General features: G+C 35.4%; 2 protein-coding genes across 2 annotated transcripts; one reads left to right on the plus strand and one right to left on the minus strand.

Annotated features, from left to right (window-relative positions):
- Window positions 1-175: 175 nt before the first annotated feature.
- LOC146148393 (uncharacterized) lies at window positions 176-10,803 on the plus strand. The gene is made up of 8 exons (XM_083388031.1): window positions 176-329; window positions 4,183-4,277; window positions 4,350-4,505; window positions 4,659-4,785; window positions 5,332-5,541; window positions 6,177-6,346; window positions 7,987-8,098; window positions 8,543-10,803. The coding sequence occupies exons 1-8, from the start codon at window positions 176-178 to the stop codon at window positions 10,258-10,260; spliced, it is 2,742 nt and encodes a 913-aa protein (XP_083244157.1). The 3' UTR covers window positions 10,261-10,803.
- Window positions 10,804-10,882: 79 nt separating this feature from the next.
- Window positions 10,883-14,410, minus strand: LOC146148394 (dual specificity protein phosphatase 23-like). Its single transcript, XM_083386976.1, has 4 exons — window positions 14,253-14,410; window positions 14,087-14,179; window positions 13,478-13,677; window positions 10,883-11,193 (listed from the first exon to the last, which is right to left on the minus strand). The coding sequence occupies exons 1-4, from the start codon at window positions 14,404-14,406 to the stop codon at window positions 10,996-10,998; spliced, it is 645 nt and encodes a 214-aa protein (XP_083243102.1). The 5' UTR covers window positions 14,407-14,410; the 3' UTR covers window positions 10,883-10,995.
- Between the last annotated feature and the right edge of the window lie 94 nt (window positions 14,411-14,504).

Below are 14,504 nucleotides of genomic sequence, written 5' to 3' on the forward strand. Positions count from 1 at the left end.
ACACAAGTAACAATAATGTGCTGCTGTTTGGAAGTAAATAGTTTAATCAAAACCAGTCGACCGTGACAACCTCTTTCCTTGGTTGACGTATTTTATATACAAGTAATCCAAAAGAAAGAATGCTGAAGTTTGTGTGGCGCGAGATTCAAAACGACTATACAAGTACATAGGAAACATGAAAGAACATGCTGCAGAAACATCAGACATGGTGTTTTCATCAATACACCATGGAAAGAGAAAACAAAACGTTCCTGAATATTGCTTTACATGTCTTGATGTTTTTGTTGTGCTTGTGTCAATGGGAACATACCTCGCAGATATCGTTACAGGTGAGCCCTATATACGTTACACGTATGCACTTAACGGTTGCTTTTTATTAGGGCACAATTTTTGGCGTTGGTCTAGAACAGGGGTGGCCAAGCTTTTTGAACCACGGGCCAAATTGTTTTTTATTTTTGACAAGCGGGCCATGTGACTAAATGAAAAGACAATAGTGTTAAGCTACAGTTTATTAGAAAAAATAGTTACATTATTTAACATGTTTCTGAAATTAAATGACATGATAAACAAAACACGGCAATCTGAACAAAGTCCTTAAGCAACATTTTTTGCCAAAGTATCGAAATTTGGGGTTAATTTGGTTGTGGCGATTGTCAGAACAGATTTTAGGTGTAAATCAGACAACTGAGATTTATACTTAGATTTGTTGAAATTCATCAGGCTGAAAGTCTGTTCGCAAATGTATGTTGAGCCAAACAAAACCAACATTCTCTGCGCCATTTTTCAAATTTTTGGGAACCTGGCATCACTTAACGAAGCGTAGAAGTTATTCAGTTTCAGGGCTTCGAATTTGTCTTTTAAAAGGTAGTCACTCTGAAGATCGATCAGTTCCAGTTGTAACTCTGGTGGTGCAGTCGTAGCAACTTGAGACAGGGGAGATAAGACGATTTGAAATGGTATTTTGAGTTCTTCAAAATCAAGAAATCTACGACAGAATTCTTGGTGCAGATTATCCAGTAATTTGCTGTATTTATTCGCATGTTTAGGGGCTTCTTTCATCGTCGCTAGAGTAGGGAAATGCACAAAAGAATTGTTGAAAATCTCTTCTGAGAATAAAGTTAATTAAGATTTGAAAGCCTCAACATTTGTGTACATTTGGTGGGCGAAGAGATATTTTCCTTGCAGTCTTGTGTTCAACTCATTCATATGTGTTAAAATGTCCACAGCAAAAGCAAAATCACAAAGCCTATTTATGTCTTCTAGCTCAGGGAAGTCATCAGTTTTTCCGATTAAATTCAAAAATGAGCTAATGGCATCCTTCAGTTCCCAGACACGTTTACATGCTCTCCCTAGACTTAACCAGCGAACATGAGAATGGTAAAGCAAGTCTTGATGGTCAGAATCTTTTTCCTCAAGAAACTTATAAATTGTCGATGGTGAAGTCCTCTCCCTTTTATGTAATTGATCAGTTGCACCACTGCCTTCACTACATGATTAAGCTGCAATACAGACTTACATAGTGCCCCTTGGTGGATGATGCGGGGTAAAAAAGTTATATCCATCCCAGGGCTTTGCTCTTCCATCTTATCTTTAAGTCTTTTCAGCAGTCCAATATTTTTTCCCGTCAGATTTGGTGATCCATCTGTGGTGACATTTGCAAGTTTGCTCCAAGGTACCTTCAGCCTGTCAATCACATCAGACACTTTAATAAAAAGGTCCTCTCCTCGTGTTTTCCCCTTTAGTGATTCCATGGCTAAGAGTTCTTCTATTATCTCAAAATTGGTATTAATCCCTCTGACAAAAACCAAAAGCTGGGCGGTGTCCTTAACGTCATTACTTTCGTCCAATGCCAAGGAATAAAATATAAATGAATCTGCTTTTCCTTTTAACTCTCTGGTTAAGTGCTCGTCAATTTGTTCTACACGGCGAGTTACTGTTCTTCATGATAAACTAATTTGTTCGTATTTGCTTTTTGCATCTGGACACAAGAGATCTGCTGTCTCTACCATGCACTGCTTAATAAACTCTCCATCAGAGAACGGTTTGCTTGCTTTTGCTATTCTAAAAGCCAGTAAAAAGCTTGCCTTGGTGATTGACTGATGAATGGCTGTTTGCTGGAAAAGAGTATTTTGTTGAATCCGAAAATTTGTTGTTAATCTTTGCGCAGTAGTTTCTCGTTGTTGAGTTGACTGGCCACTAAGATAGTTTGCGTGGTTGGTGTCAAAATGGCGGCGGATGTTGTATTCTTTTAAAACAGTAACTTTATTTTGGCATATAAGACGTACCGCGGTTGATCCGACTTCTGTAAAAAAATATTTTGCTGTCCATTCCTTTTTGAATGTTCTGCGCTCATTATCCACTTTTCGCTTCTTTAATGCACTCATTGAATATCATACAGTGATAATTTAGCTCGTTATCAACAAGTTTAAAAACAAATCTTATTTAGCTTTCACACTGAAACTGTTACGACATGTTAGCATAACTTGATTAATGTGATACTCACAAAGCTTCAAAAACTTTACTAAACGAGCCATTCTTTAAATCTTCAAGTAGGCTAGCTCAGCAGATTAATTTGTTATTAAACAAAGTTTCAACAATTGAACTGTGACGTAACAATGAACCAAATTAACAATAAACCAAATCAACAATAAATGTTTTTTCTGTGGGGTTAATGGATACGGTAATCAAAAAATAGTAATGAATTGGTTTAAGCCAATTGTCAGACGGGCCAGATTATGCTACCCAGCGGGCCGGATTTGGCCCGCGGGCCGTAGTTTGCCCATGTCTGGTCTAGAATCACACAACATTTTCTTCCGGGGGTTCATATTGCTAACATTATTTGCATTTTAATTTATGGTCGCCTAAGATTCCAAACTTTTTTTCCGTAATCCTATGCTAAATCAGAATCCCAAAGGTACTTTCTAATTTAAAAATTACTGCACCACATTCATGTTATGTTATCTGTATAATTCATGTATAAATTCGGCAATCAAACAAAAGTTATTTTCACTTTACAAAGGTGGAACTCCAAACCATAATTAAACTATCCCCCCATATCTATTCTACCTATCTTCTCTAAAATATTTAAAAAACTAATCTATAACAAAATAATAAAATACTAAGAAGATTTATAATTGCTTACAAAATATCAAAATGGATTCATTCAGGCTTAACATTACAATTTTTGCTATCTTACGCTATCTTACAGATAGACAACGATATAATCTTGTAACCAAAAATCAATTTGGATTTTAACATATTGCGATGTTCCCCAGGGGTCCACTTTGGGTCCCATATTATTTCTCAAATACATAAATTATTTGGCACAGGCATCAAAATTTAGCACAGAAGCATTTTGCGGATGACACCTGTTTTTGGCTTGAAAATAAGAATCATGCATTCCTATAAACAAATGTAAAACTTAACAAATTTGATATATGTAATAGAGCAAACAAGCTTTATCTGAATTATAAAAAAACAAAATACATAATTCTTACAAATAACACAGCAATTTCTCAGGGACAATTCTAAGCTTTTACACCGATTCATTTCAATGTAATTAGTTTGATTAGTTCGTATTTCCTAATTTTTTAGTTTTAGCTAAATTATCGAATATTTGTTTTTCGTACTCAAAACTATATATACCATAAGCCCTTTTTCCGTTTTTTTTTTTTATGTTGTTTCATTTTTACATTGACGCAATAGAATTCCTAAACCTTTAGGTGTCAGCTGACTAGATGTTTATTGGATTTTGGATGAGCATCCCATAAAAGTTGTTTAATTAAAGCAAGGGCCATCAAACCGCCATTCGCAGATTTCTCTTTCAGTCTGCGGCATGGCTTCGAAATAAACCTAGATATGATTATTGATACTTTATTAACAGAAATTTTTGTTCCATGCAAAACTATATTGAATATAACTAATTAGGTCAAATAAGGTGAATACAACATTGTATATCCGACCCTCTTATGAAAAAAAGTTTGGTGTCTCTTGATTTAAAAGAGAGACAAAATTGAGAGACTGAAAAAAACACTGCATGGTGAATAGCATGTTTTGTGTTTACCTTAAAATAAATTGGTTATAGACAAAACTTCTATAGCCTACAAAACAAAAAAATATGATAAATTTCTCCAGTTTACTGTACTAGTATCTCTATTTTTTCTTTAAACCTATTTTGTCTAGATATCCTTGTAATGCTTGTTTATTGGAAAATTGATGAAGTCAGCTGGGCTGCTTTGACATTGGTTTTCCTAATTTTGCCAGCAGTGGTAATGCAAGTAAGTTGTTGTAGATGTGATGTTTATTTTTTGAGGTTGCATTTTATCAAAGTTTTCTGTTGCCTATTCTAGATCTTCAGCACAAGGTGGTACATTGCTGATGGCCATAAAGTTGACTGTCCCATGGTGTTTACACATCTTATTTTAATGGGACCACTAAAACGTTACATTAATGTTTTATGTCACGGTTTTAACGCACGGAAATCTAAAAGTATAGAGGACTATCAGGTTTGGACAAATTTCTAATTTTTTCTGATAATGCTATCCATCATGATTTAATGCGAAAAATTAATTGTTAAAAGCATCCTAATTTTCTAATACTTAAAGGCTATTTAAAAATCAGGTAACTTTCAATTTATATTGTATAACTTGTCTGTTTAGAAAATGTATTCAGAACTGAGTGATGTTAGCATGTTACGTTTGTTTGAATGTTTCTTGGAGTCTGCACCACAACTCGTGCTGCAGCTGTACATCATGATTAGAGTGGAAGGAGATCATATTCTGACAGGCAATTAGATATTTTCCAAGCTTTATTAAATTTTAATTGGTGTTTTATTTTTGTGACATCGTTATATTTAAGATTCTTAGTAAATGTAATCTGCCCATTGATTTAACAATAGCTAAAATAAACTTACAACAAATTGTTACCAAAGGTACTTGATGCCTAACTTTTGTAGTACTTATTTTAAATCCCTTTTTTTTTATTTTGACACATTTTAAACATTTTCTGGCATTTTAACCTAAAGTTTAGTCATTAAACTTAATGTAAACCTTTTAGTGTGTGGTACAGTTAGAAAACCTGTTTTGTTGAGTCAAAAAATATTTCTGGTTCATGACTATTAATACTCTCCTACCTCATTAACTAGCTCGTTTAGTGCATTCTTTTTTTATGACAAACAATCCCATAAAAAAACTTCAACTTTTCATTAAAACTTTTTTACAAAATAATACACAGAAAAGTGAAATACCTTGCTGAACTTCATTTAGGTGAAAAACCTATTTATTTTTAATGATTTAGTCATGCAAATGGAATTTGTTTTAAATTTATTGACAGGTATCTCGGCATGCTTTAGCCTTATTTCCCTTTCTTGGGCGATTGTGGCATACACAAAAGCTTTACGAGCAGCTGCAAGTAAGAGAAACCGTGTTTCCTGGAGCGGAATGTTTCTGCAGACACTTTGGAGAGTAGGAATGGTCACCGGAAGAATTGTTGCCATTGTTCTATTTGCCACAGTATTTCAAGAATGGACTTTGCTTATTGTTGGTAAGGTTAATTAGATTTGTTCAACATGATAATCATCTCGTTGAAAACTTTATATGTAGTATGGTGCTTAGCCTCTAAATAGATATGAATAAACACTCTTTTTAATTAATTTGTACTGTTGCCTGTTTCACTACCTCAAATAAATAAAACTTTTAGGTAATGATGTGAAATTGTTTGCAAGAAGTGCTTGCATTTCGCAAGTTTGTCTTAAATTTATTAGCACAGTTTTTCTCAACCTTTTTCAGGCTGTCCGAATTACTCTGCATGACAGCAAAGCGTTGGCAACCAAATTTTTAAATTTAGAAAAAAATTTTGCTGAGAACTGATTTTAACATGGCCATGTGAACTACTGCAGTCTTTAATCAAACCGATCAAACAGCGACCTATAGGTTGATAAACACCGATTTACCGACTCCTTGATAATAAAGTTTGAAACCATGAGCAAGTAACCAATTAACAATTAAACACATTTTTTAAAACCATAAAGTGACATCAAAATAATATAAATTTTCAAGCAAAAAATGACTTATTTAAAGGTTTACATTGGTACACCATAGGCCATCACAGACTAAACCAACTTCAGAGGGGCTAGATCACAGTTGTTGAAAATGTATGTGTGTCTATTTTTCATTCAGGTTTACATTGGCTTCTGATGAGCTCCTGGGTGATGACACAAGACACAGATTTTTGTAATAACTGGTGGGAGGAGAGGTTGTTCAATGCTGTCGTGGGTGTGATATATATTTTCTGCTTTTTCAATATGAAAGAAGGACGATCCAGATGCAGAGCATCGTTTTACTACCTGGTAATTTTTGTCCTTTGCTTTGAACTATAAACCTATAACATTAAAAAATAAAAAATACTAATCTCTGAATAAACAGTACTGTTGAAACTTGGAATTGTCTGGCAAACAAATCGAAAGAAACACAACTTATGATTATTTTAAATATTAAGGATTGGAGAAATGGCTTACAATCTCCTTTATTTGGGTGCCCTTTATTTTGGGTGTCGCCAAAGCTTCGCTGTTATTCTTATGCTAAGTATCTGAGTTGCTGCATAAAAGGTTAAGAAACACTGGGTTAACCCATATAATAACGGAGCATAAACACTTAGGCTTCTATTGAAATGTCGAATCCTAGGGGATTCTAGAACTTTAGGTTTTGAATCTAAACTTCCGAACCCAGAATATTGAATCCTATTATATTTTTATTAATTATTTAACCTCGATTTTGTTCGGGTGAGGGATTAATCTTAATATACCCTACTACAGCACCCACAGTCACAGCAATAAATCATAAAATAATTCGCTAATATGTGTATATTGTAATAAGAAAAATCTCCCAAATGATTAACATTCCTCTCAATTGAAGCAGTTCTGTAAATTAAAGCAGTTGTGTATTACATGTAGAGGCTTTTGACAAAACTTATTTTTGCCAATATAATGAGTACAATGCAACACTACATAATGAACTCTTTTCAGCTCTAGTAATTCGATCTTGTTTTTAAAACATTGTTGTGTGTCTGTTCTACTTTTATTGACTAACGTGATCTGTTATGCAGTCAATTATTGTACTGCAAAGAATTCAACGTTACTATAACCAATTACCATAACCAATACTTGACGATTACGCTATGCATAACCTCGCTAAATATTGGTCGTAAGCTGACCTCAAGTAACCCTGTAGCGCATTTTGTCCAAGGCCAGGATGTTTTACGAGGGAATGTGACTTTTGCAACTTTTTAAGGAAATTGCTCTACATCTGGCATTACATGTTAGTCGTTCGCCCAATAACGCTTGATTGGCACTTAATTATTAGGCGAAGGTTACCGCGAGACGCAAAGTGATTGGTCGCCAAAAAAAACACTGACACTGCACTACCATGTTCCTTTTAAAGCAATCGCTATAAATGTGTCGCCGCAGCGACAGACCTTTATCTAAACTTGCCACTTGCGAAGTAGAATTAGACGCAACTATCGGCGGTAAAACATTGAATTATATCGGTTCCAATTATCCAAAATAAACGGCAGAATTGGATACGAATCCCATTTGAATTCGAATCCATGGATTCTATATTCTACTTTGAATATCCCTGATGACTAAAAAAATTCCTATATTAACAAAATGTTGTTATTGTCCGGGGTCCCAGCATGTTGATTGACCACGCTTCAGTGTCTAGATTGGCTGGTGACGATGGTCGTTCAGGATACTTATAAAATTCCATCAAAATGCTTGTCTTGTTGCTGCTGGTCTTATTTATACTGATACCCGAAACCCTGCATGGTCTTGCGTCACGCTGACTGAGTTAAAAAAAAATATTTTTGTTTTTTATAAAATATACCCTTTGCTGTATTTACAGGGTTGACATAACTCAATAAAGTTTGGGCTACGCCTGGTCTATATCTGGCGGGTCCTAAAATTGAACGTATTTTTGTTAAATATTTCAGGTGATGTTGGCTGAGAATAGCTTCATGATTATTATGTGGTGGCCTTATAGAACTCCTGGACTATGGTACAACATACCAGCCTTATGTGCAGTATGGGGTGGATTTATATTAGGTAAATTGTATTTTTCCTCTGTCATTATGTTTTTGTGCGATAATGATCTTTATTTTACCTGTAAAAGTACTGTGTACACCACAATTAGCTAATAATCCGTTTTCAAGGGAGTAGGTTAGGACTGAAATCAGTTTACTGTGTTATATTTATTGAAAAGAGGTATTTATTTGGCAACACAATATATTCGAGAATATTAAGTGGTGACCAAATTGTGATGCTGTTATTAAATACGACGTTAATTAATGATATCTTTCTAATTGCATAGTTTCGCATATATCAAAAACTTTATTGTTACATTTTAGCTCCCCTATTCATTGAATTTAAATTTTTTTAGCCAAAAAGTGGATATAATAATGACCAAATACGCTCGATAAAAACTGTAACATGTGGTGATTATATTGTACTGTAATTACTGGTTAACAACAATCATTTCCATTCTTTAAGGAATTCTTTCAATGTTGCTGTACTACAAATTCTTCCACCCTGCTAGCGTCAATCGATGTCATTGCTGTTTGGCGTGGTACAAAATGTGCTTTGTTTGTAATTCATTTTTGTGCTGTTCGCGAAGTCACCCAATCAAGTCAAAGTCGCTGCCGTATCACCGAAGTCACAACTCATCAGAAGACAAGCACGACAGCACAGAATCGTCAGAGGAAGAGTTGGATTACAGAGATTTTACCGATCTTCGATGCAGCTACAACACTCCAACCACCATTCACCAAACGTATAAAACAGAAGCCACTACATGCGATAAGCATAAGTTTAATCCCCACCACCGACATTTGTTTCCGGGGACCTCACGAAGTGGCAGCTGTGGCGTGGCGATAGCTGTATTGGGGAACGCTACGGCAGGTTATAAAGTACAATCATTCAAACCATCCCAAAAGCAATTTGTAAAAGACGGAACTCTCAGTAAAGTGTCGATGCCGCGGCCAAGGGCGACTTCAACCCCGGGTGACGACTTGAATATGAAGTACTCTCGTGCACCACTTCGATTGCAATGTGCGTACGATATAAAAGAAAAGTCGGAGATCTCTACCAATGATTGCTCACCAACAAACTTTATTCCAGAAAATAATGATGTTGACACACCACGAACAAAGCTAGCCAAAATGTGTAAAACACCGAATACGCATAAACCTGGATCCCCTAACACCTTGGTAAAAAATTGGGTAAGGAAAAATCAAGACATGTATCTTGGTAAAGAAGGCTGCTACTCTGATAACCCAGATGCGTTGCTCGACCTAAAAGCACCTGATCGCCATGTAAAGATAAAATGCTCTCCAAATCGTTATAATCACCGAAAGACAACAAAATATCCAATAAGAATGAAATCATTCAGCAAAAAGGACCGCTTAAAACCTGTCTCTGGAAAGCAAGGGACGCACAGGAACAGTCATAGTTTTCGTAATTCGGTCCGGGAGGCGTTTGGGTTCCATGTTATCAACGTCGACCGTACACAGCAAGCCGAAGAAGCTTCAGAGCATGGTTGGCCTGAAAGCGAACTCCTTGGCAATAAGTGTGTTATAGACGTTCAACCAAGTCCTAAATTCAAACAACCGAAGAAAACTGACTGCAACAAAATAAGAAGTCGACAGGATCAGCCTCCTGCTCCTAATAACATCCATATATCAAACGAAAAATTGCACGACTGCATCCTTTCAAAGCTAGCAATAGAACCTGAAAAAATAAAGTACTTTGATGAAACTGTTTCAAATGGTTCTGAAAGTGAAACTTCACTAAAAGGTAATGAACTGTTTGTTACTGCTGTGGATCCTTCCGTTTACGACAATCAGCTGAAAGAAAGCGAATCAACTGAAAAGGAAAACAGAATTCCTGCAGACACAGAGGAGAACATGAACAATCAGAATTATTCTATAGATCGTGTGGAGTACCTTCAGAAATATGGAAAAAGTGTTCTGACGAACCTCTCCAAAGATTCACCAGCAAGAAAGAAGTTGGCCTTCAGGCAAAGCAGCCAAGTTCCACCTAATGTTATTAAGAAATCAATTAACAAAAGTATCGAGCCACTTGGCAAAAGTATGGAGGGTGTATTAGAAGATGGCGAGAACTACCGACTTCGGCTCTCCGGGCTAGACAATACTACAGCTTCAAAGCCAAGGAGGATAGCCCTTGGTGCTATTCAGAATAATTTTTATTAAAATTAAAACCCTTTGCTCTTTTAACCTGCACTAGGCTTCTGCAAGAGGTGATCGCTTTCTGCCCCTGTCATATATGCGTGAGTGAAATGTTAAGGAAAGTGTTGTAAGAAAATATCAGTTTAATAAAGTAAACCAACAGTGCCTCACATCATGGTTGGGTAATTATTGTGTTGAATATTTTTTAATTTTTGTTTTATTTTTTAAATTGTCTCACTGTCTTTTTATTATTTTAAATCAGTGGTACTAATTGTTAATTAATCTTTTATTGTATGCATCATGCTTCCTTAATGTGTAATGGGATAACTTTTTTTAATCTTTATTTCTGTATAATATTTGGACTTGTTATTTGCTATATTAGTTATACAATGCTGCACTGCTGTAAATATAATGTTATTAATGTAATCCGTTTTTTTTTCTTAAGTAATAACAATCGTAAGGACACGGTGTAAACCCAGAATAACGTAAGAAGTGCATTTAAATATCATAGTTTTTATATTATGCATCATGCTTGCTTAATGTGTCATTGGATAACCTTTTTTTAAATTTTATTACGACTTGTTTTTCGCTATATTAGTTATACAATGCTGCACAACTGCTGCACAATATAATGTTATTAATGTAATCCGTTTTTTTATTTTTCTGAAAAAGCAATCACAACGTAGGACAGTAATAACAATCGTAATAACACAGTGTAAAACCAGAATAACGCATAGAGTACATTTAAATACCATAGTCTTAGGATCTCTTATCCCTCAAAAAACGATAATACTGTGCAATTGCTTTTTCTTGCTCTGAAGATTCAACCGAATGAGGTCTTAGTTTGCGAATTTCCTGTAGAGCATGGTCGGCAGAAAAGTGCTTTACTTTTACCAGGTAACAGGCAAGCATAGTTCCTGTCCTTCCTTGTCCATCTGTGCAGTGCACAGCTACAGCCTACAGAATTTAGCTGTATGTGTTACATTGTAACAAATAGGCAGTTTATTAAAAATAAACATTTTAAGTTTTGACAAGGTAATACTATCAAAGCCCATACAGAAGACACGGTTCTTAACTGGTGCGCAATGGAAGGCTGCCAGGTGCGCCGGTGGGCAGAAAAAGAAAATATTTCAATACATATTTTTTTGAAATTTTCTATTGTGCTTAGCTCATTAATTCCACCGGTCTTTAAAGGTAAACACAAAATAAGACATATATAAAGCAGCAATATCTAAAACAGAATAATCTATATTGCCATAGTATTAAGACAACCAACATTATAAAGCTAAATTTGCAGTAATAACTGTGGAATAAGATATAACAACATATGAATATGCCATAAAAGGGCCGAAATCAGTCCTAAATTGACAAAATCACACTTAAATTTGAGAGGGTATGGGACTATTGAGGGACACCTTTCTGGCATCAACCGTTTTGTTGTCGATGTTTGTATACGGCAACGCTGTTTTGGCACCTGATTGTTTGCCTCTTCAAGGGGTGGGGTTAGATGAAAGGTTGTATATAGGCCTTAACCATGTATAATTTCAATGTTGATGTTGTAGGAAAAAAATATGCCTAAATCATTTTGCGCTCGCTTCCCTCACCGGTTCGTTGTCACATTTTTAAATGTCTCTAGGTGCGCCCAGAAGTAAAAAAAAAGGTTAAGAAACACTGTACTAGACTCTAATACAACGGTGTCCAACCTGCGGCCGTCGATGAATAATTGTGCGGCCGTTAACACGTATTTTAATATGCATGTGTTGGCGGCCGTGACCGTGCTGGCATGCGTTAATGGTTGATATGCTAAATGCAGATTAGAATTTTTTACGACTTTAGGGATTGTTAAATCAATGAGCTAGGCTCTTTCGCTGCATTCTCAGGGAACAGATTACTTATGTGCGCTAAAAAAACTTTATTTCATTGATTGATTGATGCACAAAGAAATCAGTGTATGACAGGGGTAGGCAACCTACGGCCAGCTGACCGAATCGGCTCGCCAATGTAATTTATCCGGCCCGCGGCTTCTTTGGACAAACTAGACACGAGTCTATTACAAATACTTTTTGACTATTCTAACTAGGCAAGTGCGTAAAATTTTTCGCGCTTCGCGAGAATCATATTTGAACGTTCGGTTCGTTTACGTTTTGAGGCTGTGTATCAGCGCTTCTTTACCGTTGAACAGTGGAGAGCTGACAAGTGGGTTGCGGACAAACGGAAACCGTATTCAAAAATATTGGGCATATAATTTGTTTTCAATTTTTGGCAATGTAATAAAAACTTGCACGAAATTTAAAACAAATGCCAGTATAAAAAAAATGCTGAATTTGGAACTTTGAGGCAGGTCTAAAATTAAACAGGTTTTTTTTTTCATTGCTGGTCATTATATTGGCTATGAGCATTAGAGCAGGGGTGGATCCAGAGAGGGCACCTAACCATGCCCCCTAAAAATATTATTTTTGACAAATTTCATTACAAACGCTATTTTTCGCGCTTTGCGCTCACTTCTTCTATCTGTCTTTATGGTATTTTAGTCCCTTTGAAGTAAATCCGTTAATATCAAAAGTGCTATTTATATCATGGCATATTGCGCTGCATTACAAAGAAAATCCAATTCTTACATAAATGCTTGATTGCTTGTGTTTATAACAATATGCGATTCTTTTATGTGCCTAAGCTCATTTCGATTGAATTAAAAGTTTTGCCCCAATCTTTTCGGGCTTCGCGCGACTAATTTGCATTTAGGTTCCATATTTTCCTACGTTCATTAGACAACAAAATGTCTTTTTAAGATTAATTATGTTATGACGTCACGATTTGACAACTTTTTGAGTCATCCCCCCAAAAAATTTAACTTGCGGCCGTAAGGAAAATAAGATTGTCAATGCGGCCGTCAAGAGCTGAAAGGTTGGACACCCCTGCTCTAGTATATCATATGTTGAGAATGAATGGAGATATTTAAAACATTTAAATTGATATTTACTTTTATATGGGCTTTGGTATTGATACTACAACCTCCGAACATTATGCTCCAACATATGCATGTAGAATTGTGAAATTTATGTCTACAATACATATACAAAGGTAAATGGATATGTTTGCTCAACAAAACCAGTCTTAATCTTACAAAATGAGGATCCATTGTTTAATGTGCTCTTAAAAAATAATCAAGTCATTCTACATTTAAACACAAACTATATCGGTCAAAAAAACAAAGACAGGTACAAAGAATTACCGTAAATACCTCATTTCTGTCATTAGCATCTTCAACAATTTTAACAAATTGTCGAATTTGGTTCACTGTTGGGCCGCAACAATCAGCAATTCTTATTTTTAATCTATTCAGCTTGGGCAATTGCACACTGTCCATTGCACCAGTTGGCCTTTCTTTCATCAGCGACACACAATGACGAATTCCATTTTCATATAAAAATCTATATTGTTCTACAATAAAGGTTGAAATAAATGAACTGACAAATTGGTTTTCAGGTTACTAAACTCTGGCAAAGTACTGAGCTATCAAAAAAAAACTTTTAGCAATCCTGCGATATACAAAATGAGTTAAAAAAGAATACAGAGAACAATAAGCCTACCTTAAAAAGGTTTCAGCCATTCAAGCTAACTTTAGCAAGCAAGAAAAAACCAAGCTTAACTATTACAAAATGAAGTTTATTTCTTAATAAAAGTTTCCCTTACACTTAAAATGGACTGTATTAAAATATAATTGTATAGATTTGTATAAAATATATCCAGTTTTTATTTAAACAATTAGTTAGGATAAACATCTACTAATAAAGACAAAGATGTTGCATTAATGGTAAACATTGACATTTTTTAAACATATTTTACCTACGTGGTTTTGTAGGTGAAGCACAGCCTGCTAACCATCCAAGATCAACCCAGGAGAAGTTGTCTGGTGACTCGGAAGTGCATCTACGCCCATGTGCTTTTATAGAACAATAAAAAGTTTTGGTTTTAGTCACTAATATTGGTACACAAGCACATTAATCTGGGCTTACGAGTTGTAAATGGTCTTGGTACCACTGCTGCTGTGAAAGATTTATGTCTGCTATCGCTCTCATAGAGCTTTCGATAAGGTGATGTCACATCAGTTACCATAAGGCGGTGATGCTGCCTTAATGATGGAAATGCTGTTAAAGCTCTTGCATCCATGCTTTTTTAGGATTTACTGGAATGCAATGTTTACATGAAATAACATAATTCGCCTATTACTCTAATTACACATTGAAAGTTAGAAAAAAAAGGGTTAG

This window comes from Ascidiella aspersa, chromosome 4 (assembly GCF_963924565.1).
Source record: "Ascidiella aspersa chromosome 4, kaAscAspe10.2, whole genome shotgun sequence".
Classification (NCBI taxonomy): Eukaryota; Metazoa; Chordata; class Ascidiacea; order Phlebobranchia; family Ascidiidae; genus Ascidiella; species Ascidiella aspersa.

Excerpts from the sequence above, each read along its gene's own strand:
- LOC146148393 (XM_083388031.1), top strand. The coding sequence starts at position 176 with ATGAAAGAACATGCTGCAGAAACATCAGACATGGTGTTTTCATCAATA. Across the intron at positions 4,278-4,349 it reads TGCCAGCAGTGGTAATGCAA|ATCTTCAGCACAAGGTGGTA; the intron begins GTAAGTTGTTGT and ends TGCCTATTCTAG. Across the intron at positions 8,099-8,542 it reads ATGGGGTGGATTTATATTAG|GAATTCTTTCAATGTTGCTG; the intron begins GTAAATTGTATT and ends CCATTCTTTAAG.
- LOC146148394 (XM_083386976.1), bottom strand. The coding sequence starts at position 14,406 with ATGGATGCAAGAGCTTTAACAGCATTTCCATCATTAAGGCAGCATCAC. Across the intron at positions 14,180-14,252 it reads ACCAAGACCATTTACAACTC|CACATGGGCGTAGATGCACT; the intron begins GTAAGCCCAGAT and ends GTTCTATAAAAG. Across the intron at positions 11,194-13,477 it reads ATGCTAATGACAGAAATGAG|GCTGTAGCTGTGCACTGCAC; the intron begins GTATTTACGGTA and ends TAAATTCTGTAG.